Source organism: Hyperolius riggenbachi, chromosome 4 (assembly GCF_040937935.1).
Source record: "Hyperolius riggenbachi isolate aHypRig1 chromosome 4, aHypRig1.pri, whole genome shotgun sequence".
Classification (NCBI taxonomy): domain Eukaryota; kingdom Metazoa; phylum Chordata; class Amphibia; order Anura; family Hyperoliidae; genus Hyperolius; species Hyperolius riggenbachi.
The window spans coordinates 226,220,263-226,245,891 of record NC_090649.1 but is presented as its reverse complement, the minus strand read 5'-3'; the positions used below and the strand labels follow the sequence as shown (position 1 = coordinate 226,245,891).

The following is a 25,629-nucleotide window of genomic DNA, read 5'->3' as shown; positions in this document are numbered from 1 at the left end:
AGAGGCTTCAGCCAATCAGGCTGCATTAGTTTTGTTCAAGGGGAAAGTAAAGAAGAAAAATAGAAATCCCAGCATGCCCTACAACTTCCTTTGTGCGGCAGATGTACCAAATAAGAGCCAGGGAAACTGGGGAATGATATAAAAGAAGTAAGAGTGATTTTTAACTTTTAGATTGCCTGGTTAGCATCCTTATTACTTGTTTATTAGATACAAATAAAGAATTGCTTTTTGATTTTATGCAAGACAGTTTTAAGAAGGGCTAGCCACTAACTGCAAGGATGCAAACTTTTGTGCAGTTAATATAATAACAAATATGTACTTAATACCTCCCTGAGACAAAATTACTGAAGCATACCCAATAAAGAGAAATAACAGTTGTTCTTCTCCTAAAATGCTGTCATAGTGAAAATAGTGCTGACTAGTGCAGTCATGCTTCATAATCACTGGAATATAAACAAAGGCAAAGAACGGCCAATCTTCTTGGTCATTCAGAACACAGTCCCTGCTTGGTGTCATGTTTCAGGAACATTTTCTACCATACGACCTAAATTTGGTAATGTCTACAGAAATATTGGGCTTGATTCACAAAGCTGTGATAACTCTTCACACGGTCGCACTAGCTATAACGCAAAAATGGCCACAATTTTGCACGCAAATTCATGTTTGCGCGCGAAAAACATTACACGCGTTATAGTGCATGCAAAACGTTAGCGCGACCATGATAAGAGTTAACACGGCTTTGTGAGTAAAGCCCATTATGTTTAAGGTTAAAAAGCATCTTCTCAAAGTAGGGAAAAAAAATAAGGATTGTCCATGACTGTGCAGACAGCTTACTTTGTTCAGCAAGTTATAAGTGGTTGGACCTGATGGAAATAACCTGTGTTTTGAACAGCCTACAAATCTATACACCTTCCAATCAGCAAACAAATAGTTATGGTTGAAAACAGTTTATAGATATGCATTCTAAACCTGCTAAACCCTGTCTCTTCATGCTGTCCCTTGCCTTGGTGATAGTGGATCTATTACTGAAAATGTAAATGCTAAATCTACCTCAAATATCTTGAGTAAGCATTTGAACTGTTATTACTGAAATCATTATGTGAAGGTGGAGTGGAGGTGAGGACAGGTCTGTGTAACATATACAGCTATCAGAGGGTCATTGTTGGATTCACTTACTTTAATACACTATCTCCAAATGATTGGGGACAGTTACCATGTACTTTCTGTTTGTGGCACCCTTTGACTTCATTTAGTCAGTTGTCAGTCAACTGACTTTTTAAAAGGACAACAATGTTGCGACAAAACCACAAGGATGGCAATTACTTGTGTAATGGCCAGTACAGTATGTCATGTCTTAAAGAGAAACGCCGACCAAGAGTTGAACTTTATCCCAATCAGTAGCTGATACCCCTCCTTTACATGAGAAATCTATTCCTTTTCACAAACAGACCATCAAGGGGCGCTGTATGACTGATATTGTGGTGAAACCCCTCCCACAAGAAACTCTGAGGACCGTGGTACTCCTGGCAGTTTCCTGTCTGTGAACCTTGTTGCATTGTGGAAAATAGCTGATTACAGCTGTTTCCAACTGCCAAAACAGCAAGCAGCAGCTACATCACCTGTTCACAGTAAAAATGTCACCATGTAATAAATGTCTGAATGTAAATCAGGGATTTAAAAGATTTTACAATGGGCAAACACGGATTAAATCATTTATACATAGTTATTGTAAAAATGAAGTACTTTTTTATTACATTATTTTCACTGGAGTTCCTCTTTAAAGTACTGTAGGTCTATCTAACAGTGGCAGATTGACAGGTATGTACTGTATGTGTTAAGCATACTTCCACTCTTCAGCAACTATATTTTGAAACAAAAGTGTGTAGAGTTCTTTAATTTTCAGCTTGTTAGCTTTATTTATCTGATTTGTGTGACATTTTTCTTCAATGTTCACTTTTCCAAGTATAAAGTTTGAATTCATGCTCATTTCTTAGTATCTAGAAGAGACAGGGCCATTGTTATTCAATTATAGATGGGATATCATTGCCATGAAGGCATGAAAGCTATTTTCAAGTGTCATTAGAAAAAATTAAAAACATGGCATCATCTTTTGCAAACATTACACTAGGATAGAAAAATGTTCTCTTGGCTGGCTCTCTCACTGTATGTTAATAATTGCAGGTGAGGTAGAAGAAAAGAAAACATTTTTTTTTAAAAAATTGGGCATAAATCCTTAGACAATGTTAAGAGATCAGGAAAAGTGTTTTTGCTAGCTACATTCCAGTTACACAGTGAGTTTCTCTTTGTTAGCATGTGGGCAGGTTTAGGAAATAAAAATGATGCACAAAGTCCTGTGATCTTGTCATTTTTGTCATTTGATATTTTTGCAGCAACCATTTTGATCTGAGCTTTTTAAATTACTCAAGTAGCTATTGGTGACCATTCCGGAGGACAGGGAATGCATGCAGCCAGTTCTTTTTTTTCTATTAGACTTAAAGTAGACTTTCAGCCATCATATATATCATATTTCAGCACTCTGCAATTTAAAAAGTACCAAAAAGTAGGGAAAAAGGACTGTCTTACTTGCTGGTGGTGCATTAAAAGGCATTTTATTGATGAGATGTGAAAATATCACTTTGCAGAAAACTTGGAGAAAAATTGAATTAGTTTGGGCCCAATATGTCAGACAGATCAGCAGTCACAGCACGGTAAATATCTGTAATGTAAAAGAGAGATATGGAAAAGATGGCACAGACAGAAATAAAACATATATTTTGAGGGTTGGTAGAATCATTGAAAGATTTTATTTATTGTACTAGCTGAATACCCAGCATTGCTCAGGTATGTATTTGGTTGTTGATGAGCCTGGCCACTTTTTTTTAACCTTGACACACAGTCACTCAATGACCAAGTTTATGAGCTTTGAGGTCCTTGGCATCATTAATGGGAGATTGGAAGCAGTTTAAATTGCCCCACTGATATCAAGCAAAGAAACTGGATTGACTGTTTGTAACTCTGCCCCCTTTATTTGAACCCCAGTCACCCAATGACCAACTGTACCAGGTTTGAGGCCTCTGCCATTAAGGGCTTGATTCACTAAAGCGTGATAAGTCATATCACAGACATTTTCGTGTGCATTTTCGCGTTTGCGCGCGATCGCGAATTTGCAGTGCAACAAGCATGAATTTTTATGTGCAAATTATATCGTTCTTGCCCGCAAACACACATTTTGCTTGAGAATACGATATCGTTTGCGTAAGAAAATTTGCGTTTGTGTGCGAAAACGCGCGTTTGTGCATGGAAATTCCTGATTGTGTGCAAATGCGAAAATGCATTCGAAAACGGCCGTGATATGACTTATCGTGGTTTAGTGAATCAAGCCCTAAGTGTGTAAGAATGGAGGCAATTTAAACATTCCCCTTAAAAATCAGTAGGTGAATCTTGATTGGCTGTTGTAGATTCCACCCACTATCCTGAATATTAATGCCAGTCACACAGTGCCCAACTGTGCCAAGTTTGAGAACCCTGCCATTAAAAATGTAATAAGGGCTGCAGTTTAAATCTTTCCATTTAAAAATGGAACCTTGATACACAATCACTCAATGACCAAGTTTGTGAGCATTGGGGTGCTTGGGATCAATAATGCGAGAATGGAAGCAGATGATCAATCAAACAAATCTGATTGGCTGTTTGCAGCTTTGCCCCCTTTGTTAATTTGAACTCCAGTCATCCAAAGACTGACTGTAGCAGGGTCTCCGTTAATTTTGAGGCAATAGTAGGGTCAGTTCAGCCCTTGCATAATTTGGTACTGCAGTTTGAATGCACGTACTGTGCCTTTAATTTGCTGACGGGCTTCTGCAGATTATTCATAAGGCAGCTGATGCTTGCGAGTGAATTCTTATCTATTCAGTGTTTCTTGTATGCTTCTGGAAGGAGTTTCTTTAGTGGTGGGAGCAGTTGTTGATGATCCCCCAAGGGAAGAGAGCATTTTTGGGTTGTCTGGTCTTCTCCTGCCCCCATCGAGGTGTAGCTTGCAGAGCGTGGTCCTGGTGGTGTGAGGACCTGGGACCCCACCTGTTTTGAATACCACTGTGTTTGTATATCTGTGCATAATCGAGCATGTGTACAGTGGCCCCCAACTGCCGCCTTCCCAATGATCCACCAGGCGGATCAGTTCGGCCATGGTGGACAATAGCTTTGTTCTCCCCCCTAACCTCATGGTGTCACATCAGCGCTGCTCCATCAGCCCTCCCCCCGCATTGCAACAGAATGCATCATCAGCTCATAGGCTGAATACTCATCTGTACAGCCTCGGCCCAGCCATGTCGCCCGAGAAATCGGGTCCCACTTCCCATCGGGCAACATCAATTAAATGTCTGTACATACAGTCTCTTAATAGTACTAAAATCTCATCTCAAACTCATGACAATGCTTTATGAATAATTATGTGTTTACAAACATTACAAACACCAAGATAGGCTACTTGGTTGTGAAGTCTTTATCTCGCCACTATCAATGCATTTCCTGTGTGCACTGCTATACAACAATATTGCTTAAAGTGTACCCAAGGCGACATGCGACATATTGATATAAACGTGTATGTACGGTGCAAAACATGTTAATAACCAGGCATTTTCTCTTTTTAGTTTTACTGCCTGAAAGAGTTATTTTTCAAGCATATAAGTGACAGCTTCAAACTTGTCGGTATCATGTTAGGAATATAGAAAAAATCAGTAACCCTTCGCACACTCGCATGCAAATATTCAAACAAATGCATTCACAAATTCACTCATCCAGGCACCACGGTTATCCCTACAGCTAAGTTAAAAGCCGTTGTCTTAGTTCACAGAAGAATGCATTCTTTTGCTTAGTCACCTACACCGCGCAGAAGTACCCAGGTAAACGTAGGTGTCCTAACTCTGGCCCTGTAACATGCATAGTGCAGACATGCAAACATTCATTGCTTCAAACCTATCAAGGGATTAGGAGCACACATCCTGACGTCCTCTCCTGGGACAGATAGCGCATCATACCAATCGCACAAGGGAGCTAACGTAATGTATCCATGCGCACCATGCACATACACCAGCATAAGCTATGTGCATGCTGACAAAAAACACAAACAGGGGAAGGAGGGAGTGCACTGAATTAAAACCCTAGCCACAGGAGGTCAGTAACAAGAAAAAAAAACACATATATCCAGGCACATCGCCTCTAGTTAGGAACAGGCCCGGCCCTAGACCATTTGCCGCCTGAGGCAAACTTTAAAGAAATCGCTGCCGCTGCCCCCCCCAAGCCGTGGGTGTGGGGGGCCCGCCTGAGCTGGAGGGGATAGTGGGCAGGAAGGGGGTATTGGGCCTAGCGGCGGGGAGGGGGGTCGGACCCCCCCTCCCTCGCCTGGGTCCCCCGTCCTCCGCTCCCCTACAGCTTGTTACGTCGCTGGCTGGCTGCAGCTATAAGAGGCAACGGGCGGGGATCACTCACCTCTTCCTCGTTCCAGCCTGCGCTCCACTGACGTGCTACGCCGCAGGAAGTGACATCAGTGGAGCGCACGCTGGAACGAGGAAGAGGTGAGTGATCCCCGCCCGTTGCCTCTTATTTTTTTTTTTACTATAGGCAACTTAATTGAATTCACAGAATGTGATCTTATAAACAATCAGCAAAGTGCAGATTTTGAAGTGAGTCTGTGGAGTTATAATACAGTGACCAAACTAACAGCACTTCCAAAGAAAAACACTTTGTAGTCACAGGATTGTGACGATCGTAATCAGCTAATAACGATTACACAAAATTTTTCATACATGTTTGCAATTACGCCTATACATAATTACGATTTGTAAATTCAATTGTTTTCACATTGTCATTCGTAATTTTGCGTAAAACTTTGCATAATTTTCACGTAATTTCATGCTGACTTTAGCAGTGAATAGCAAAGCCCCTATATATGCTATTGACACCAAAATGCTGGGTACAAGTTGAAAAAAATATTTTTTTCCAAAAAGATTTTCTAAAAATTTTTTTTTTTTGAGAAAATTGATTTTAAAATGCAAAGAAAAAGTTTTAAAACTCAGAAAAATGACAGTTTAATAACCATTTTTGGGAGGATTTTTAAAATTGATTTTCTCAAAAACGTAAAGGTCTTTTTGAGCAATTAATTTTATTTTTACTTGTACCCACTATTCTCTTAATATATGTAGCAATTGTGGTAGTAATAACATGTATGGGGGCTTTACTATTAACCGCTAAAGTCGGTACAAAATTACGCAAACATTACGATTTTCTCTGAAATTTCACATTACGATTATGATGCATAATTGCCCACCACTGCTCCTGTTAAAGCGGGATTGTCAGCCATAAAATCAAATTCCATTTACCCACTGATCTGTGTTTATTATGTAGTCTACATCCTGACCCTGCATTGCAAGCATTCCAATCTAATCAGAAATACTTCTGCTGTAATAAATCTTATCTCAGTCAGCCTAGCTTTATTTGGTACATTGCCGACAAGAGGGTGGCTTGTTCTCTCCCCTCCCACGTTTCTGATCCTCACTGATTGGCTGAGGGCAGTTCAGTTTTCTATGAGAAAAAAAGAGTAAGAGAGGAAATAACATCAGGATTAGCTTCAGTCAGAAGCAGTAAAAATGGAAAACGCCAGAAACTGTGTTCTCTTTATTTACTATATAGAATTCACCTAAATCAAAACGTGGAAGGTGCAATACATATGTTATGTAAGTAGAACACGTATTTATCTACTTATATATGTGCTTTTTTCCCTTGGATAGTATGGTTGTCTCTGCTGCTTTGAGGCCCATACATACACTACATTAACCACTTGACCAATACAGGTTGTGTTCCCCTTATGGACCAGAGCATTTTTTTACCTTTCAGTGCTCCTCCCATTAATTTAACAATTACTTTTTCACTACTTATCACATCAAAATGATCTGTATCTTGTTTTTAGCACTTATAAGTATTTATATAACTACTTATCTACTTATAAATATGTTTTTCTCCTGGGATAATATGGCTGTCCTTGCTGCTTTAAATGGCTTAAGTTGTGGAGAGGAGTTGCCTAGTTCTAGAAGGGGCTTGGAACAGAAGTGGAAAAATTGGGGAAACGTTAATTCTTTCTATATGAGATATACTAATGATCCAGTGGCCTTTTTGGTACAAAATTTAATTTGGGGCTTCCTGTGACCAAAATTAATATCTCAGTTTCAGAAAAGCAATCTATGTATGAGAAATGCATGTTTTTATGTTTGGAGATCTTTTGTTGGTCTGTCATTTTTCCATCTGAAAGAATTTTGTGTTTGCACATGGTCTATGGAGCGATATTTGGGATTCTAATAGATTTCTAAGTGTAAATACAGCTTTCATATATAGATGAAAAACTCAGATTGTTTTTGGCAGGGGAAGTACCGGTAACAGTTTAAAAAATGTATTGTTGTCATACCTACCAAATAATAATTGAAATGAATGAAGACAGAAATGGTTGATAACTAATATTTACATTAATTTAGTTTAGTTTAAGTTTTAGTTTAGGTGTAAGAAATAACTCTAAAAACATCACACAAAATAAATATTGATGCTAATATTATATTAAAGATAATAATACACTATTAGGCTTCTTGCACACAGGGACGTTACAGGCGCATGTTAGTGCAGCCTGTAACGCTCCCCTAACGCACAGCAATGTAACACAAGTGGGCTGTTCACACTGCCCATGTTGCGTTACATTGTAACGCAGCAAAGTGCTGCATGCTGTGCGTTCTAGGCGGCTAAGCCGCGTTAGACTGTTTGCACATGCTCAGTCATGTTGGGGAGGAGGGGAGAGCGGCCGGGCACATTGCTAATTAATATTCACTGCACTCAGTGACGTGCAGTGTTTACTTCCTGGAGCGGCCGCTCTGTGCTGTGATTGGCCAGGTGGGACCACGTGATGCCGCATGCGTCCAAGAGTACGCATCACGGCATCACGGATGCCAGAGTGAGCTGCACAATGCAGCTCACTCCGACGTCCACACCAGAGAGCACCAGGCGTTGTGTTAGGGGCACGTTATGTGCCCTATAACATCCTGGTGTGTAACTAGCCTTAAAGGATGAAGTAGGACTGATGGACAACCGAAGTAGGGAAAAGCTATAGAGTGGCTGTTTTGCTTCTGTCTTCACAAGAGAAACATCGTTGTTGCATATTACAAATGCAGAAGGTTCCCAGTCTTCTAATTTTAATATTAAATACTTAACACAGGAAGGTGTGAGAGAAAGACTAAATGAAATCAAAACTGATAAGGCACCTAGTCTAGATGGCATACATTCTCGGGTGCTAAGGGAATTAACATCAGTTATTGATAAACCCCTTTATCTGATTTTTTTGTGACTCTCTTTTAGGTAGAACAAAAGTTTGTTTTCTTAAAACAGAAAGAATTTGCGATAATTCAGGGTGGAGTGAGCTTGAGATGTCTCCCAGTGCATCACTGCTGAATATATCAAACACCAAAAGATTTGCTCACTGACAGACAGCACTCTGCCACTTATATAGTCTTCAGACTGCCCGGTGGCCAATAAAAAGTGCAAATACATTACACCTAGTCTGCATGTAATGATTGTGGAATCGTCTCCGTGGTCAGCGCACCAGACGTGCGCTGACGCGGCGGATTTCCTCCACAAGCATATTATTGCGGACACCCAGGCTAGGTGCTATGCACCCGCAGAGGGCAATTCCCACCGGCAGATGGCGCTGTGGAGTGCAGGCGAACACAGCCGCTGCACAGCCACAGATGCCAAATGGGAATTGTACAGATCCGGGACAAGGTACAATCAGGCAGGGCTGGATAGCCCACAGGGAACAGAGCAAAAGGACAGAACCAATGTGTGCCCACCAAATTAGTCGCCACCCAGCGACGGCGAACAGACAACGGCGGAAACGAAGTAGGAAACGCAATCGCAAGAATGGCGATTGCCAATAGCGACACAAGACTGAGCAGGACAGAGCACAAGGGTAGCAAAGGCACAGAAAATCATACAAAGAGAAAGATAAAGAAAATAACAAATGCTAGCTGAACGCGAACACCGCACTCATTCGCAACAATGCACGCGTTCGTGCGCGGTCTCCGCGTGTTACGCACAACAGAGACAAGCACGCCTAACTAACCAAAGACAGACAAACACGAAACAGAGAACGCGAGCGCTTGCTTAACCTCCTTGCCGGTTTTCCCGACCTGAGCTCGGGGTAGAAAAAAGAAGCTATTAGCGGTGATCCCGAGCTCAGGTCGGGGTAGGCATTGCAGAGCTTTACCTTTAGTTGTGGAGTCCCGCACGCGATCTCGCTGCGCAGCGGGACTCCAGCCTCTCTCCCGGGCAGTGTGGGGTCTTTCCCTGGCCGCCGGGATCCCCCATGTCCCCGCTATTCTTCCGGGGACCCGGCAGCCAGTTGGAGCAGCGCAGCCGTGGTGGTGGCAGCAGAGCGGTGGTGGCAGCGTGAAGTCATCGGGGGCGGGGCTAATATTGAAAACGAACTTCTCTATATTAGAGAAATATAGAGAAGTTCGTTTATATGTATATTAGCGCCATCTTGTGGGCAAAGAGAAAACTGCAGCCCAGGAGCCCAGGAAGGTACATTTTTTTTTTATTTTGCAGCAGATCTCCCTGCCAGAATGATTTTTTTCAGGTTTTAGGGTCTGAAAGAGTGGAAAAAAATTGCAGCCCTTTTAGACCCTAAAATCTGGAAAGAATCAGACCGCCAAGGAGGTTAACGGTTACCTCACCGAGCCTACAGCAAGTGTTTCGAATCAGACAAGACAAACACACGAAAACAGGGACAAGCGAGAGATAGGATCCACAGCACTAGCGAAAAGTGGCTAGCGCGATCCAGGTACAGAGTAGCAGAACAGAAGGATCCCCAGCGCTAGCGAAAAGTGGCTAGCGCGATCCCAGAAGACAGAACAGAAGGATCCCCAGCGCTAGCGAAAAGTAGCCAGCGCGATCCCAGGAGACAGAACAGAAGGATCCCCAGGGCTAGCGAAAAGTAGCTAGCGCGATCCCAGGAGACAGAACAGAAGGATCCCCAGCGCTAGCGAAAAGTAGCTAGCGCGATCCCAGGAGACAGAACAGAAGGATCCCCAGCGCTAGCGAAAAGTGGCTAGCGCGATCCCAGGAGACAGAACAGAAGGATCCAAACACACGGCAGACAGAACAGATGAGGTAGGCAGAAACAACCGCTGTTCAAACCTACACTCCAGACTCAATCAGAAGGATCCACAGCCGCTAACGCTAGGGCTTGTGCGATCCAAACACAAGACAGACGGAACAGGCAAAACAGATAATGCAATCCTAACTGCACTAGGGAACTGCCTAGTGCATCCCCACGAATTACACTAAGATAACTTCAACAAACGAGAATGGCTGACACTCCAGCAGTGTCCATCAGGAACAGACCATGGAAGGGAAATGTCCAGCAAAGCATTCTGGGAGCAGAATGCTTTTATAGTGCCAGTCATCAAAAGAAGGCAGGTAACGGATTTGCATGACTAATGTATGCAAATCCCTCAGCAACACAAGCTGCACAACTGACAGAAGGTCTCCTTTCCAGAGTCCTGCAGCAAGCAAACCTAAACAATGGTCAAAAGGCTGCCTGCCTGCGCAGGCAGCCGAGCGGATTCTCACACTGCAGTACTTAATTAAGCAGAGGCTGTGCAATACAGCCAATCGTTGGAGAGGGCTTCAGTTGCATATAGACAAAGGCTATATGACCAGCAGGGGGCACCAACATGCAGGAATCTCCCTCTCATCCGCCCCCTCCTAACTAAACTGTACAAGGAGCTGCAAATGAAATAAATATGCAAACACTAGTGCATGCTGAATATATGCAAATTAACCATTGTTGCCCTTAGAAGCTAAACACACCTACAGAACCGCTGGAATGCAATCATGTGTCAGTTTGTTAATTTGTACAGAGCCATAATAATCCAACATGCATACAGACTGTTTTGGATTGTTTGATCCTCATCAGTGCATGGCATGGATTCATTTGGCTCTATGGAGTAGTATGCAGGGGTCTAGTCCTGGGAAATGAGGTGAGTGGACTCACCTGGAAAACCCCTGCGCCGAGGCAAAAATGGGCGGGGTCAAGCATAATGTGGGCATGGTCATGGGTGGGGCCAAATATACATGACCTTAGCCGTGATGTAAAGGTCTGCCGGGAAAGTTTGAGCTCTGCCGTAGTGTATCCCCCCAAAATAGATGTAATCTGACAGCATTTCACCAAAAAGACACATAATCTGGTAGAAGTTCCTCCAAAATACAGATAATATGGCAGTGGTTCCCCAAAATAGATAATGTGGCAGCAGCAGTTCCCCCAACATACAAATGATTTGGAAGCAGTTCCCCAAAATACGCGAAACCTGGCAGCGGATCACCCAAAATACATGTAACACCCAAAATACATACAATCTGGCAGCAGTGGTCCCCCAAACATACACAATCTGGTAGCAGTTCCCCAAAATACGCATAATCTGGCAGCAGCCGTTCACCTAACATACACATACAGTGGTGTGAAAAACTATTTGCCCCCTTCCTGATTTCTTATTCTTTTGCATGTTTGTCACACTTAAATGTTTCTACTCATCAAAAACCGTTAACTATTAGTCAAAGATAACATAATTGAACACAAAATGCAGTTTTAAATGATGGTTTTTATTATTTAGTGAGAAAAAAAACTCCAAATCTACATAGCCCTGTGTGAAAAAGTGATTGCCCCCCTTGGTAAAAAATAACTTAACTGTGGTTTATCACACCTGAGTTCAATTTCTGTAGTCACCCCCACGCGTGATTACTGCCACACCTGTTTCAATCAAGAAATCACTTAAATAGGAGCTATCTGACACAGAGAAGTAGACCAAAAGCACCTCAAAAGCTAGACATCATGCCAAGATCCAAAGAAATTCAGGAACAAATGAGAACAAAAATAATTGAGATCTTTCAGTCTGGTAAAGGTTATAAAGCCATTTCTAAAGCTTTGGGACTCCAGCGAACCACAGTGAGAGCCATTATCCACAAATAGCAAAAACCTGGAACAGTGATAAACCTTCCCAGGAGTGGCCGGGCCGACCAAAATTACCCCAAGAGCGCAGAGAAAACTCATCCGAGAGGCCACAAAAGACCCCAGGACAACATCTAAAGAACTGCAGGCCTCACTTGCCTCAATTAAGGTCAGTGTTCACGACTCCACCATAAGAAAGAGACTGGGCAAAAACGGCCTGCATGGCAGATATTCAAGGCGCAAACCACTTTTAAGCAAAAAGAACATTAAGGCTCGTCTCAAGTTTGCTAAAAAAAACATCTCAATGATTGCCAAGACTTTTGGGAAAATACCTTGTGGACCAACGAGACAAAAGTTGAACTTTTTGGAAGGTGCGTGTCCCGTTACATCTGGCGTAGAAGTTACACAGCATTTCAGCAAAATAACATCATACCAACAGTAAAATATGGTGGTGGTAGTGTGATGGTCTGGGGTTGTTTTGCTGCTTCAGGACCTGGAAGGCTTGCTGTGATAGATGGAACCATGAATTGTACTGTCTACCAAAAAATCCTGAAGGAGAATGTCCGGCCATCTGTTCGTCAACTCAAGCTGAAGCGATCTTGGGTGCTGCAGCAGTACAATGACTCAAAACACACCAGCAAATCCACCTCTGAATGGCTGAAGAATAACAAAATGAAGACTTTGGAGTGGCCTAGTCAAAGTCCTGACCTGAATCCTATTGAGATGTTGTGGCATGACCATAAAATGGCGGTTCATGCTAGAAAACCCTCAAATGAAGCTGAATTACAACAATTCTGCAAATATGAGTGGGCCAAAATTCCTCCAGAGCGCTGTAAAAGACTTGTTGCAAGTTATCGCAAACGCTTGATTGCAGTTATTGCTGCTAAGGGTGGCCCAACCAGTTATTAGGTTCAGGGGGCAATTTCTTTTTCACACAGGGCCATGTAGGTTTGGAGTTTTTTTTCTCACTAAATAATAAAAAACATCATTTAAAACTGCATTTTGTGTTCAATTATGTTATCGTTGACTAATAGTTAACGGTTTTGGATGAGCAGAAACATTTAAGTGTGACAAACATGCAAAAGAATAAGAAATCAGGAAGGGGGCAAATAGTTTTTCACAGCACTGTAATCTGGCAGCTGTTCCCCAAAATACATAGCAGCGGTTCCACAAAAATGCAGATAATCTGACAGCAGTTCCCCGAAAATAGGTACCTCCAGCATAGGTAGCCAGGTCTATAGGTGTCCCCAGTATAAGTAGCCATGAGTATAGTAGTCCCCAGTATATGTAGCCAGAGGTATATGTGCCTAGTACATGTAGCCAGGGGTATATGTCCCCAGTATATGTAGCCGGGGGTATACATGCCCAGTATATGTAGCCAGGGGTATATGTGCCCAGTATATGTAGCCAGGGGTATATGTGCCCAGTTTATGTAGCCAGGGGTATATGTGCCCAGTATATGTAGCCAGGGGTATATGTGCCCAGTATATGTTGCCAGGGGTATATGTGCCCAGTATATGTAGCCAGGGGTATATGTGCCAGTATATGTAGCCAGGGGTATATGTGCCCAGTATATGTAGTTAAGGGTATATGTGCCCAGTATATGTAGCCAGGGGTATATGTCCCAGTATATGTAGCCAGGGATATATGTCCCAGTATATGTAGCCAGTGGTATATGCCATGGTATATGTAGGCAGGGGTATATGTCCCAGTATATGTAGTCAGGGGTATATATGTGCCAGTATATGTAGTCAGGGGTATATGTCCCAGTATATGTAGTTAGGGGTATATGTGCCCAGTATATGTAGCCAGTGGTATATGTTCCCAGTATATGTAGTCAGGGGTATATGTGCCCAGTATATGTAGGCAGGGGTATATGTCCCAGTATATGTAGGCAGGGGTATATGTGCCCAGTATATGTAGTCAGGGGTATATGTGCCCAGTATATGTAGCCAGGGGTATATGTGCCCAGTATATGTAGCCAGGGGTATATGTGCCCAGTATATGTAGCCAGGGGTATATGTGCCCAGTATATATGTGATGATTATGATAACCAGAGAAGTACATAGAAATCCGGGCACCAGCCAGCAGGATATGCTGCAAACACCTTTTTATTCCATCCCCAAGATCCCTGACAGAATGATTGTAGAGGCCTAACAGCCGTTTCACAGACAAAACTGCTTCTTCAGAGGCAACAATATTGTTAGGCCTCTACAATCATTCTGTCAGGGATCTTGGGGATGGAATAAAAAGGTGTTTGCAGCATATCCTGCTGGCTGGTGCCCGGATTTCTATGTACTTCTCTGGTTATCATAATCATCACTCACTCGATCTGGTGGCACAGCCTTCAAGCCTTGCTACCCCCTTGGAGCTGCCGATCAGGGCATCTAGTGCCACCCTGTGTACTTCTTTTCTCCAGTATATATGTAGTCAGGGGTATATGTGCCCAGAATAGGTAGTCAGGTGTCCCCCCCAGCATGAGGGGAGCAGCGCAGTGGAAGGAGAGCTGTGAGCAGCGGTGGAGAAGGGGGGCCATCTCCCCACCCTTCCCTTACCTTAAAGGGACACTTAAGCCAGAAAAAAAAGGGTATTTCTCACCTGGGGCCTCTACCAGCCCCCTGCAGCAGTCCTGTTCCCTCGCAGCCACTCACTAATCCTCTGGTCCCCCGCTGCCAGCTAGTTTCGTTTTTGCCGACAGGCCCGACAGGACTGGCCGTGCGTAGCTTTCTCCGCATTCCTGACTGTAATTAGCGCTATTGCGGGCCGCAACACGTACAAAGATACGCGTTGCCGCATTACCTGTGCATAGATATGCGGCAATGCGTATTTTTGTACGCGTTGTGGCCCGCAATAGCGCTAATTACAGTCGGGAATGCGGAGAAAGCTACACGTGGCCAGTCCTGTTGGCCAAAAAATGAAACTAGCTGGCAGAGGGGGACCAGAGGATTAGTGAGTGGCTGCGAGGGCACAGGACTACTGCAGGGGGCTGGTAGAAACCCCAATTGAGTAAAACTCATTTTTTTTTCTGGCTTAAGTGTCCCCTTAAGGTTCTCCATCCCTCGCTCTCCCCTCCAGAAGTAACGTGCGGGCAGCCGGCAGCGGGTGGGACTTACCTCTCCTCGTTCCGGCACGAGCATTCCACTGCCGCTAGTCTGGTCTGGTCCAGAGCAGTGGCACGCAGATCCGGCGCTGCAACGAGGAGAGGTAAGTCCCGTCCACTGCCAGCCGCCCGCACGTTACTTCTGGAGGGGAGAGTGAGGAATGGAGAGCCTTAAGGTGAGGGACAGGGGGAGATGGCCCCCCTTCTCCACCGCTGCTCACAGCTCTCCTTCCACTGCGCTGCTCCCCTCCAAACATGCCAGGGTGGACGGCGTCCACGCTCTGGAAATAGTAAGTGGACGCGGTCCACCCGCGTCCACTCACCACTCGACCCCTGGTAGTAAGTAGCCCCTAACACACTCCAATGAATTCTGGTTCACCATGAGCTTGCTGGTTAGTCTGTACCTCTTTTAAGTAGGATAGTTCCACTAGATTGGTGTTCAGCCCATTTTTTCACATTCTTTAAGAAGGGCAAATCCAGGAAATTATAGACCTGAAAGCATAACACCAGTTGTGTGCACACTAAGTGAGGGGTTCCTAAGAGATGCTATACGAGACTTCATAGCAGAGAATAATCTAATTTCTTTCTCAGCATCAACATAGGTTTACTAAGGACAGGTTTAGTTTGACTAACGGGCTCAACTTTTATGAGGTGGTAAATGCTAGTGTGGATATTGGGAATGCTGTAGATGTGATATTCTTTGACAGTCTGGTGCAAAAGTTGAGGATGCAAGGACTGGGGAAGAATCTACAGAATGTGCATGAATTAGGAATTGGCTTGTGGACAGAAAGCAAAGAGTGGTGGTCAATGGATCATATTCAAATTGGGTTACGGTTAGCAGTGGGGTCTCACAGGGATCTGTACTGGGTCTAGTACTCTTTAATTAATTTATTAATGACCTAGTAGTTGAAGTAGAAAGTAATGTTGCTATTTTTGCAGATCATACAAAGCAAAGCAGCTGCAACTAAAGCAAATACAATTTTGTATTGTAAATAATAACTGGCCCTGTTTAGCTCTCTTGTAAGGCCACATCTGGAATATGGAATTAAGTTCTGGGCACCGCATTAAAGGGACAGTGCAGTTTTAGAGCAGGTGCAGAGATTACCAACACAATTGATTAGAGTGATAGAAAGTCTCACTTACCGGGAAACATTAGATAAACTGATTTTATATAGTGTAGAGAAAATGCGCCTTAGAGGAGATCTAATTAACATTTATAAAACATCAGAGGGAAATGTAAAAGCTTGGCATATTAACTGTTTGTCCCTAGGCTTGTGGACTAGAGGTCATAATCTGCACATGGAGGAAAAACAGTTTTAGCCTTTTATTAAGGAAAGGGTTCTTTACAGTAAGAGTAGTTAAAATGTTGAATGTATTACTACAGGAAGTAGTTATAGCAAATTCTACATTCAAGGGGGGGCTTATATGCGTTCCTTGCATTGAAAGACATCCATTGCTCTAATTACTAGGTAATTTCCAGTGGTGTTAATCCAGGGATTTTATCTGATTGCCATCTGAAGTCGGAAAGGATTTTTTTCCCTTTTGGGGCTAATTGGACCATGCCTTGCAAGGGTTTTTCGCCTTCCTCTGGATGAACAGTGAAATGTGAAGGTGAACACTAGTGTTGTGCCTTATTTTCTGGTTGAACTTGATGGGCATATCTTTTTTTTAACCCAAATAACTATGTTAGGGCCAGTAGTGCATACTAACTAACTAACAGTAAAATTACTGTAAGCATACAATGCATTGCAATTTGACCAGTATAAACACAACTGACGTAGCTTTCATAGCGCAACTCGCACTACCTACTTCATGAGTGTGTTGCTAGCGTCATGCAAGGCATACTAGAAAAACATGCACATTACTAATGTAATACAAGTTGTGCTATTCAAGTTGCATAAACACTGGTAAAATTATTATGCGGTGTTTGTCTCTATCTTTTCCAAATATGCACATCCTATTGGCCCACCTGACATTTTTTTCTATAAGGGACCATGTAAATTGTGTAGGACAAAAGCATGAAAGTCTATACAGAATATGAAAAAAAATCCTTATATTTTATAACCACAATTGAAGTGTTGCCAATAAAATGCCCTTATTATTATTAATTAGTATTTACTGTATATAGCCCCAACATCTTCTGAAGCACTTTACAGAGTATTTATAGTCTTGATGCTAACTGTCCCTTAGAGTAGCTCACGATCTGATCCCTACCATAGGCAAATGTATATTCGTATAGTCTAGGACCAATTTGCTAAGGGGAAGCCAATAAATTATATGTATGTTTTGGGGATGTGGGAGGAAGTTGGAGTGTCTGGAGGAAACCCGCACAGATGGAAACCCACACAGATATGGGGAGAACATACAAACTCCTTGCAGACGTTGACCTGCCTGGCACTTGAACCGGTGACCCAGCTCTGCAAGGCAAGGGTGCTATCCACTAAGCCACCATGCTGCCCATGGTATAGCTCTGCCACTGCACTGAAGCTTTCCATTAGGATCAAAACTAGTGTGTGATTATTTCTGGCTGTAAACTAGTGGTGATTGTAAGTAGCAAAATAGCTGGAATGTACAGCATTGTCCACAGAGCTCTACATTACAGCTTTGTACACTTTGTCTACATAATGATATTTTATGGCCCAAAAACATTTGAAGGTTTCTTGTAATGATAACAAGATTTACTGCTTCTGGCACAGAACATAACTTTTGTCTGACACAGTTGTGTTACTGGAATAAAATAAAAAGCCTTGGGAACTTCCATTTCTAATATGTTGTCTATAAAACATATTGTGAATTCAAAATGAGAAAGGACCAAAACAATAATTTATCAGTCATAATTATGTATGTAATATTTCTTTTTTATGTTATAGTAGCTGTTGATGTGTAGGAATAATCTCATAAATTGAATGTGTGGTCAGAACAACGTAAAGTTCCCTTGAATCGAGGCTTGGTTTACAAGCTCTTAATCATGGAACATTGATTATGGGCAGAGAGGAAATGGCTCCTCTCAGCCTCCTCTCAGCCCGTCCCTTTCACTTCCTGTTTAGCATCCCTAATGTACTGTGTCTGCTTACAGTGTGCAGGAGAGCTGAGAGCTGTGACGTATGTGGGCTTGGGGAGATTGAGCTCGGAGCCTGTACGCCTTACATTAATTCCTATCACAACAATAGCAAGTGGCACCATGGTCAAAACTTACATTACATACAGATGGTAAAATTACATAGAAACATCCAACTCCAATTGACAAATACTAAGCATTATATGGAATTATGTGAAAGTGGGCAGAAATACGTACAGAGCTTTGGAGATGGTGTTTGGCATTTGTCAGATGAGTAGAAGTTATATAAGCCTGGCCACTAGACTTCCTCCACGCACCACTGAGAAAGCTAATGCGAAACATGTCATACAGACCCTGGATACAAGTGATTTTAACCTTTTATACTGTTGATTGATTGTCATGAGTATCACTTATGGTTAAAGAGATACAATAAAAAACATTTAAGTGAGTAATACTGCACTTAGATATTTTGATGTCTCCTGTGGACATTTGGGACCAATGCTCTGGAGGATAAAGTGACAGTGATTGGAGACAGATGCCATATGTATGCTGTTAAACCACTGGGGATCAATACATGCACTACAAAACCTTGTCATTTAGGTCATATGTTATTTGGTAAGCCTATTACTATCCTGGGTGGTGGGCACATACCATGTGCTGAAACACTGGTGGTGATTACAATCTTTGAATATACCCAGAAGAACTGTGTGTTGATTTTTGTAACGATCGGTGAAGCACAGAGAGGATCTGATTACCAGTGATCTGCAGAATCACTGGGAATACAGATGTATACCAGATTATACGTGATCTGCAGTATCACTGATAATCCGATATACTAACTAACCTCTGTTCACCTGAGTAGAGTGTAGTGTTAGGTGTAACAGTAACACTTAGAGGACTAGGCCTCAGTGCAGCAAGGAGTACTGCACAGATTCCTTCCGCAGACCTGAGCTCTCCAAGACGGGAGGAGTCAGACTGACAGTAGGAAGGACAGACTGGAAGTAACCTTCAGGAGGAAGGATTACTAACAGAGCGAGGAACCGCCTCTAACAGTAAGGTCGGTTCTCGAGGTCGGACAAGCCAGGTCGTACACACACGGACAGATAAAGTACAAGATCAGGAGGCAAAGGCGGAGTCAAAGTACAGGCAGGGTTCAGCAACGGGGTATCAGATATATCGGGGTACAAAATCAGGAGGCAGAAGCAGAGTCAAGGAACGAGCCGGGGTTCGGCAACAGAGTATCAGAAATATCGAGGTACAAGATCAGAGTTCAGAAGGGTAGTCAAGGCAGGCAAAAGTCATAACAGATAATCACAATCAAACTAGTACTTTAGCTATCAACAGAATCTAGCTAAGTGTAGGATTACAGCTCCAGCTGGTCCCGGCACACTTGCGGATCTGACTACGGATCTGGGTGCTCCCACATATGTGATCGCACGCCAGACAAAGAGCAAGTGAACAACCAGCAGTATATATACTCTAGGACCTTTCCAGGACCTCCCTAATTGCTGGTCCAATGGGAGCAGTGGAATTTGTCAGCTGACCCAGCTGGTCAGCCGACTCCCTTCTAACTGCTATTTAAACTCTGCCTCTGTGCTCGCGCGCGTGTAAGTCTGAATCTTGGTGGACTATCAGTCCCAGCCACACCAGTACTGTCATGCAATGTATCTAGTGCGGGGGCCGCCTCTGATGCGGATTCCGCCATTACCAATGCGGATTCCGCCGTTACTAAAGCGGATTCCGCCGCACTGCCTATGCGGCATGCCGTGTTTTTTCCGCGTTGTGACGCAATGCTGGACGCGGAAACAGCCGCCTCACCTCGAGAGACGGCGGCCTTTCCGCGTTTCCTTACAATTTTGTATCAAAAGTTCTACCATCCTTTTTTAATATGGGCCACCAATAAGAAGATTATGTTAATGGCCTGCAAGCTTTTAGGCAAAGGTTTATAGGATGGAATCTTGCACACCAAAGTCTATGTAATGGGAATTTGATTGGAGCTGTAAGTAGGATCTAGGTCGGATCTATAACAGCAGCAGAATCAGGCTGTTTTTTTTTACCAGGAGTTGTGTGTGTGTAAAGGTCTGAGTCCTCTTAAAGGAAGTGATGGATGGCAGGAAGGAAATGTGCAGCATGGAGATAATCCATCCACAATGCAGGTGTAAAAGGGGCCCAGCCAACAGGGAAGCAAGTATGGTTGGTGTGTGAAATGGATGAGTAAAGTAGAATGGATGAGTGGTAGCTCGGCACAAGGGACGTGGGACCCAGCCAAAGAAGTTGTGGGTGATATCAGTGGCAGTAGGAGCAGCACACCTTGATGCAATTAATTTGGGTCAATTACATACATAATGCACCTAGGTATGTCAGCAATATCAACCTTAGTCAAGAGTACACTCTCAAGAACATGTACAAGAAATGAGAGCCATTTCCATACATAAAGCAGTCATGCATGATAATAATTTCAGAAGGTTACCAGACATACAGTGTGCCTGTCCAGTACTATTCCTTACTGTCATATGTAATGTCAAAGTATCACAGAGGGCCAGACATGTGCTCCTCACTGCAGATCTCTCATTCATTGCTGTGAGAATTTCTCAGAGAAGCTAACTGACATCTGGTGAGTGATTTAAAACACACACAAAGTAAATGGTACAATTTTAAACTCATCACCATCACTTTCTGCAATTACATGCAGAAAGTATGATATTGATTTAATCCACATACATGAATCATTTTAAAAGATAGAGTATTTTATTACAGCTGTCTGTGAAATAGTTTTTTTTAATCATTGTGTAACAGATGTCTATTAGGACATTGTTAGAATGCTTGGAATTGTGAATTTCTGCTTAACCACTTTACCCCCAGCGGTACGAATTTCTCCGTCCCTTTTTTCCCCCCTAAAAAACCAGGGACAGAGAAATCCGTACCTTCCGCGCTACCGCCGCTGTCCGCGCTCCCGCCGCTCGTGCGCGCGCACCCGCCGCTCGTGCATGCCGCCGCCCGCTCGCCCGGAGATCAATGAACGGGAAAATCCATTCCCGTTCGTTGATCTAGCCCCCGCAATGATCTGCTGCTTCTTTCAGAAACAGCGAGATCATTGTGAGTCTCCCAGCCTCCTACTGCTTCCTGTAAGCGTCCTTCCGGACGCTTACAGGTCGCATGTAAACAAACACTCTGTGGCCATCTTGTGGCCAAATAGTAAACTACACCCTAAAAGCATTTTACATATTCAAACATTACATTTACACAATAAATTAACTCATTACCTCCCACACTCCCCAATTTTTATTTTTTTTTTGTAATTAAAAAAAAAATACAATAAAAAAAAAAACATAAATAGTTACCTTAGGGACTGAACTTTTTTAAATATTTATGTCAAGAGGGTATAACACTGTTACTTTATAAACTGCGGGCTTGTAATTAGGGATGGATGCAAAACTGAAAAAAATGCACCTTTATTTCCAAATAAAATATTGTCGCCAAACATTGTGATAGGGACATAATTTAAATGGTTTTATAACCGGGACAAATGGGTTAATACATTTCATGGGTTTTAATTACAGTAGCATTCTTTATTTAAAAACTATAATGGCCGAAAACTGAAAAATAATAATTTTTGTCCCACATTTTTTCCTATTTCCCCATTAAAACACATTTAGAATAAAATAATTCTTGGCATAATGTCCTACCTAAAGAAAGCCTAATTGGTGGCGAAAAAAACAAGATATAGTTCATTTCATTGGGATAAGTAATAATAAAGTTATAGACGAATGAATGGAAGGAGCGCTGAAAGGTGAAAATTGCTCTGGTGGTCAGGGGGTAAAACCCCTCAGTGGTGAAGTGGTTAATACAGAGAAAGAAAACACAGAGACTGTGGCAAGAAGATACTAAAAGCTTCAACAACAGAACAGAGAACAAACTATATGCAAAGGAATATATGATGGAAGGCACACTCATAGGCATGAGCAGCTAATTTTGGTGCAATTAAACATAGTCCATTCCTTGCCCTTTGAGTATGACGCCATGAAGTCAAATTTATGTTAAAATGTGTAGCCAGTTACATGTGGCCCCATGTTAGTCATGGAGAGAATACCAAGACATAAAAACAAACGTTTAGGTGATACCTTTCATGACTAACTGTACACGATTTTGAAACTTTTGAAGCTTTAGGTTTAAGTACAATTGTGATCCAGGTCTGTATAATGCCTAAAGAAGAAGCTTAAGGTATTGAAAGCTTGCAAATAAATCTTGTACAGTTAGTCATTAAAGGTATCACATAAACAACTTTTGTTGCTACCATGTCTTCATATTAAAATGTGTACAAATTCTTCAGTACACATTATTAGAAAACTGAAGAGTTTGCTTGATTATGTGATTATGGCAGTTTGTGCTTACCTAACAGAACTGAGGGGATCAATAACTGTGAACAAAAAAAATGGGGGCCAGATTACCATTTCAGAAGTGTCCTGTTGCTGCTCGCCGTCATTGCCGACCCCCCCTTCCCATCCCCAGTCCTCTTCATACTCTTCATACATACTTAATATACAAGCACTTTCTTTTACTGTTGCTGCTCCTTGTTCTCGGCCCCCGCTCTCCATCCCTGGTCCTCTTCATACCCAATGGGATCCTCCAGTCGAATAATAAAACTGGAAAGGTCCCCCTGCAGCAGAGGATGACTCAGAACTGCACAAGCGCAAGTCCCAAACCTTGTATGCACAGTTAAAGCAAACGTTTATGGGACGGATCTAGGGGGGGAGGCAGGTGGGTCTCTTGCCCCAGGTGCAGTTTGTTGAATTCTTAAAAAGGCGGCAAAATTTGGATGGGGAATGGCAGTTTATGCACCAAAACCTGTCCTTTAGGCGCCAAAACCTGACCTTGCCCCAGGCGCAACTTGGTTTAGATCCGTCCCTGCATTTATCCACGAGCACTTTGTTTCACTGCGCAGGCACAGTTCAAAACTCATCCCTGCGCAGTTCATAATAGCTCTGCACTGCTCAGAGGAACTTTCGCAGGACAACGAGCAGTGTTGTCAAGACACTTGTGAAGAGGTAATCTAATCCACCATGGGCTTCATTTAATATTTTTTTTTCCTGGTTTACTGGTACTTTAAGTTGAATTTGATGTTCACCATTTGTTTATTAGATGCATTTTAATAGATCTACTCCCTGTCTTCGCTGGAAGACAGGCTACATTAGTTACTTTTATTTTACTGTGTGGAATACACTCTTGCCCAGCCATATTTGGTTCAGTGAATGGGCACGAGTTATATTCCCGGTTATCACACCTGGATTTGTCCACTATGGTAGTATAATTGTCACAATATACACCATTTGCCCTATTCTACCAGCCAATTGTACATGCAATACAATCTTTTTTCCCTTAATGATCTATATAGATGTTATTTTATGTTTTTTATCGAACACTGTCTATTACTGTTTAGATGATAATACTTGTTCATTTTATGTTAGACTCTGTTTATGGATATGTTTGTACAATCTTTTCTTTACAAAACTCAATAAAAATTATTGAAATAAAAAGTAAAAATAACTACAACTATGCATCCCTGGATAGAGGTCCAGAGAGTTTCAGTCTTCTTACTTATTATAAGCTTTGTTGATAAGAGATATGTTGTGCTGATTATCAATAAATATTGTTCGGGTGGGCATCAGCTAAGTGGGGCTACCATGAAAGTACTTGGGATGAGTGGAAAAATTATTAAGACCTAGTCAACGTAGAACTCCTCAGCTAACATAATGCTTTTATATTCTCACAGCTTTCAGTATATATGAATGCGTGCTACACATGCATGTCTTTGTCTAGTAGATACAACATCTTGAATCATATTTTTTTTCTTGTTTAGGTTTCAATATTGGGGACCATAGATGGCATGGGTAACGTACAAAATTTACACCTTTGTGATGTTACTGGTTCGATACTATGTAGCTACAGAAGACGGTGTAATAAGATCAAGTAAGCATGATTTCACTGAACTATGCTATAGAATATATACTGACCATCTAGTATCTGAATGCATATATATAATCTTCTTCATTGTTTTTGAAACTGTGTAGTGTTCTTGTTTAGTATGTGTAGTATGTAAGCAAAGTTACACACTCTGGGAACTAACACTGAATATAATCCTATATAATAAAACCCCTGTGTCTCTGTGTCCCAGGGGTTGTGTGTGTGTGTGTGTGGGTCCATGCTTTGCGCAACTGCGCATGTGCAGGGATGCAGAGAAACGGAGGGGGAGTGACACGCGGCTTGCAGGTAAGGATGGGGCCAGGGGGGGGGGGGGGGGGGGTAAGTGAGCGCGGTGGGTGCGCGTGGCATGCGTGCACGGCGGGGTCAGGCGGCATTTTGAAATGGGCTTAGGTCAACCAGTGTGTAATAATTTATTGCCTTACATTTCAAGGTATTGTAAGGAATGGGTTGCAGGGGCGTAACTAGAAATCACTAGCCCCCCCCCCCCCCCCTGCAAAAATTTGGATGCCCTCCCGGGGCCTTTTTGGGGGGCAGGAGGGGTCGCAGCATGAGGGGAGAGCATTGGCCCCCACGCCCCCCTCCCTCACCTCAGGCTCTCCCTTCAGCGCGCTCTCCTCCTGCATTAAATAGATAATAACAGCGGTGGCAGTAACACAGGCATACCGCTGAGGTCCGATCTCTACGTGCTACACGCTACTTCCTGATAAACAGGAGGCACCTAAACCTAGGTGCATTTTATATCCCGGAGCATTATACGTTCTTTTCCTGCACCAACCATTATTTTACCTACGCATATACATTCATACATAGGAAGAGACAAACCATTTAAGCAAATCATTATCACTTTATATCATGCAATACCTGTTTGAGCTTCATTGCCCTAACCTACATGCAGTTCATGTAAGTGAATCAATGGTGAGTATTTTTTTGTTAGTGAAAATGGAGGTACACTTACTGGTTTCTCATAATATATGGCTTTTCAGAGCAACGTCACTGGCATTCTTGATGTAAATCTCTGAGTGCTGAAAATGTCTCAGGCCTCATGCCTTACACTAGCCTTTACCCATTAAACAATACCTAACAATAACCTTTGACCACGGCAAAACTCCTAACGCTAACCTACCTTATGCCTAACACTGACCCTGATCCTATTCTGACCCTTTTTTATTTTTGCAAAAGCGTGTGATCCCATTGTTGTCGTTTAAATGGCCTAAAGTTAAGAATACATTGTTGCAGTCTAGCACTGGATCTTGCAAAGCATGCTGGAGCTTATTGCTTTAAAGGAAGCGGGGTCTCTGGTCTTCAAGGTTAAATGTCTTGTGGGTGTTATTTGTGTTATATCCCCATATACACCATCTCAGATAGCATAGTGGATACATTTACTGATATTAAGACAAGAGCAGAACAATTACTTCAGTATAATTCAGAGAAGATAGCATTTACAGATGTTAT

General features: G+C 42.6%; 1 protein-coding gene across 1 annotated transcript in view; it reads left to right on the top strand.

Moving 5' to 3' along the window:
- Window positions 1–24,074: 24,074 nt before the first annotated feature.
- The window catches only part of COL21A1 (collagen type XXI alpha 1 chain), a 197,684-nt gene continuing 196,129 nt past the window's right edge, over window positions 24,075–25,629 (top strand). Inside the window, exon 1 of the mRNA XM_068279365.1 lies at window positions 24,075–24,162. Coding sequence (XP_068135466.1) covers window positions 24,075–24,162 — 88 coding nt within the window. The remainder of the gene's footprint in view (window positions 24,163–25,629) is intronic.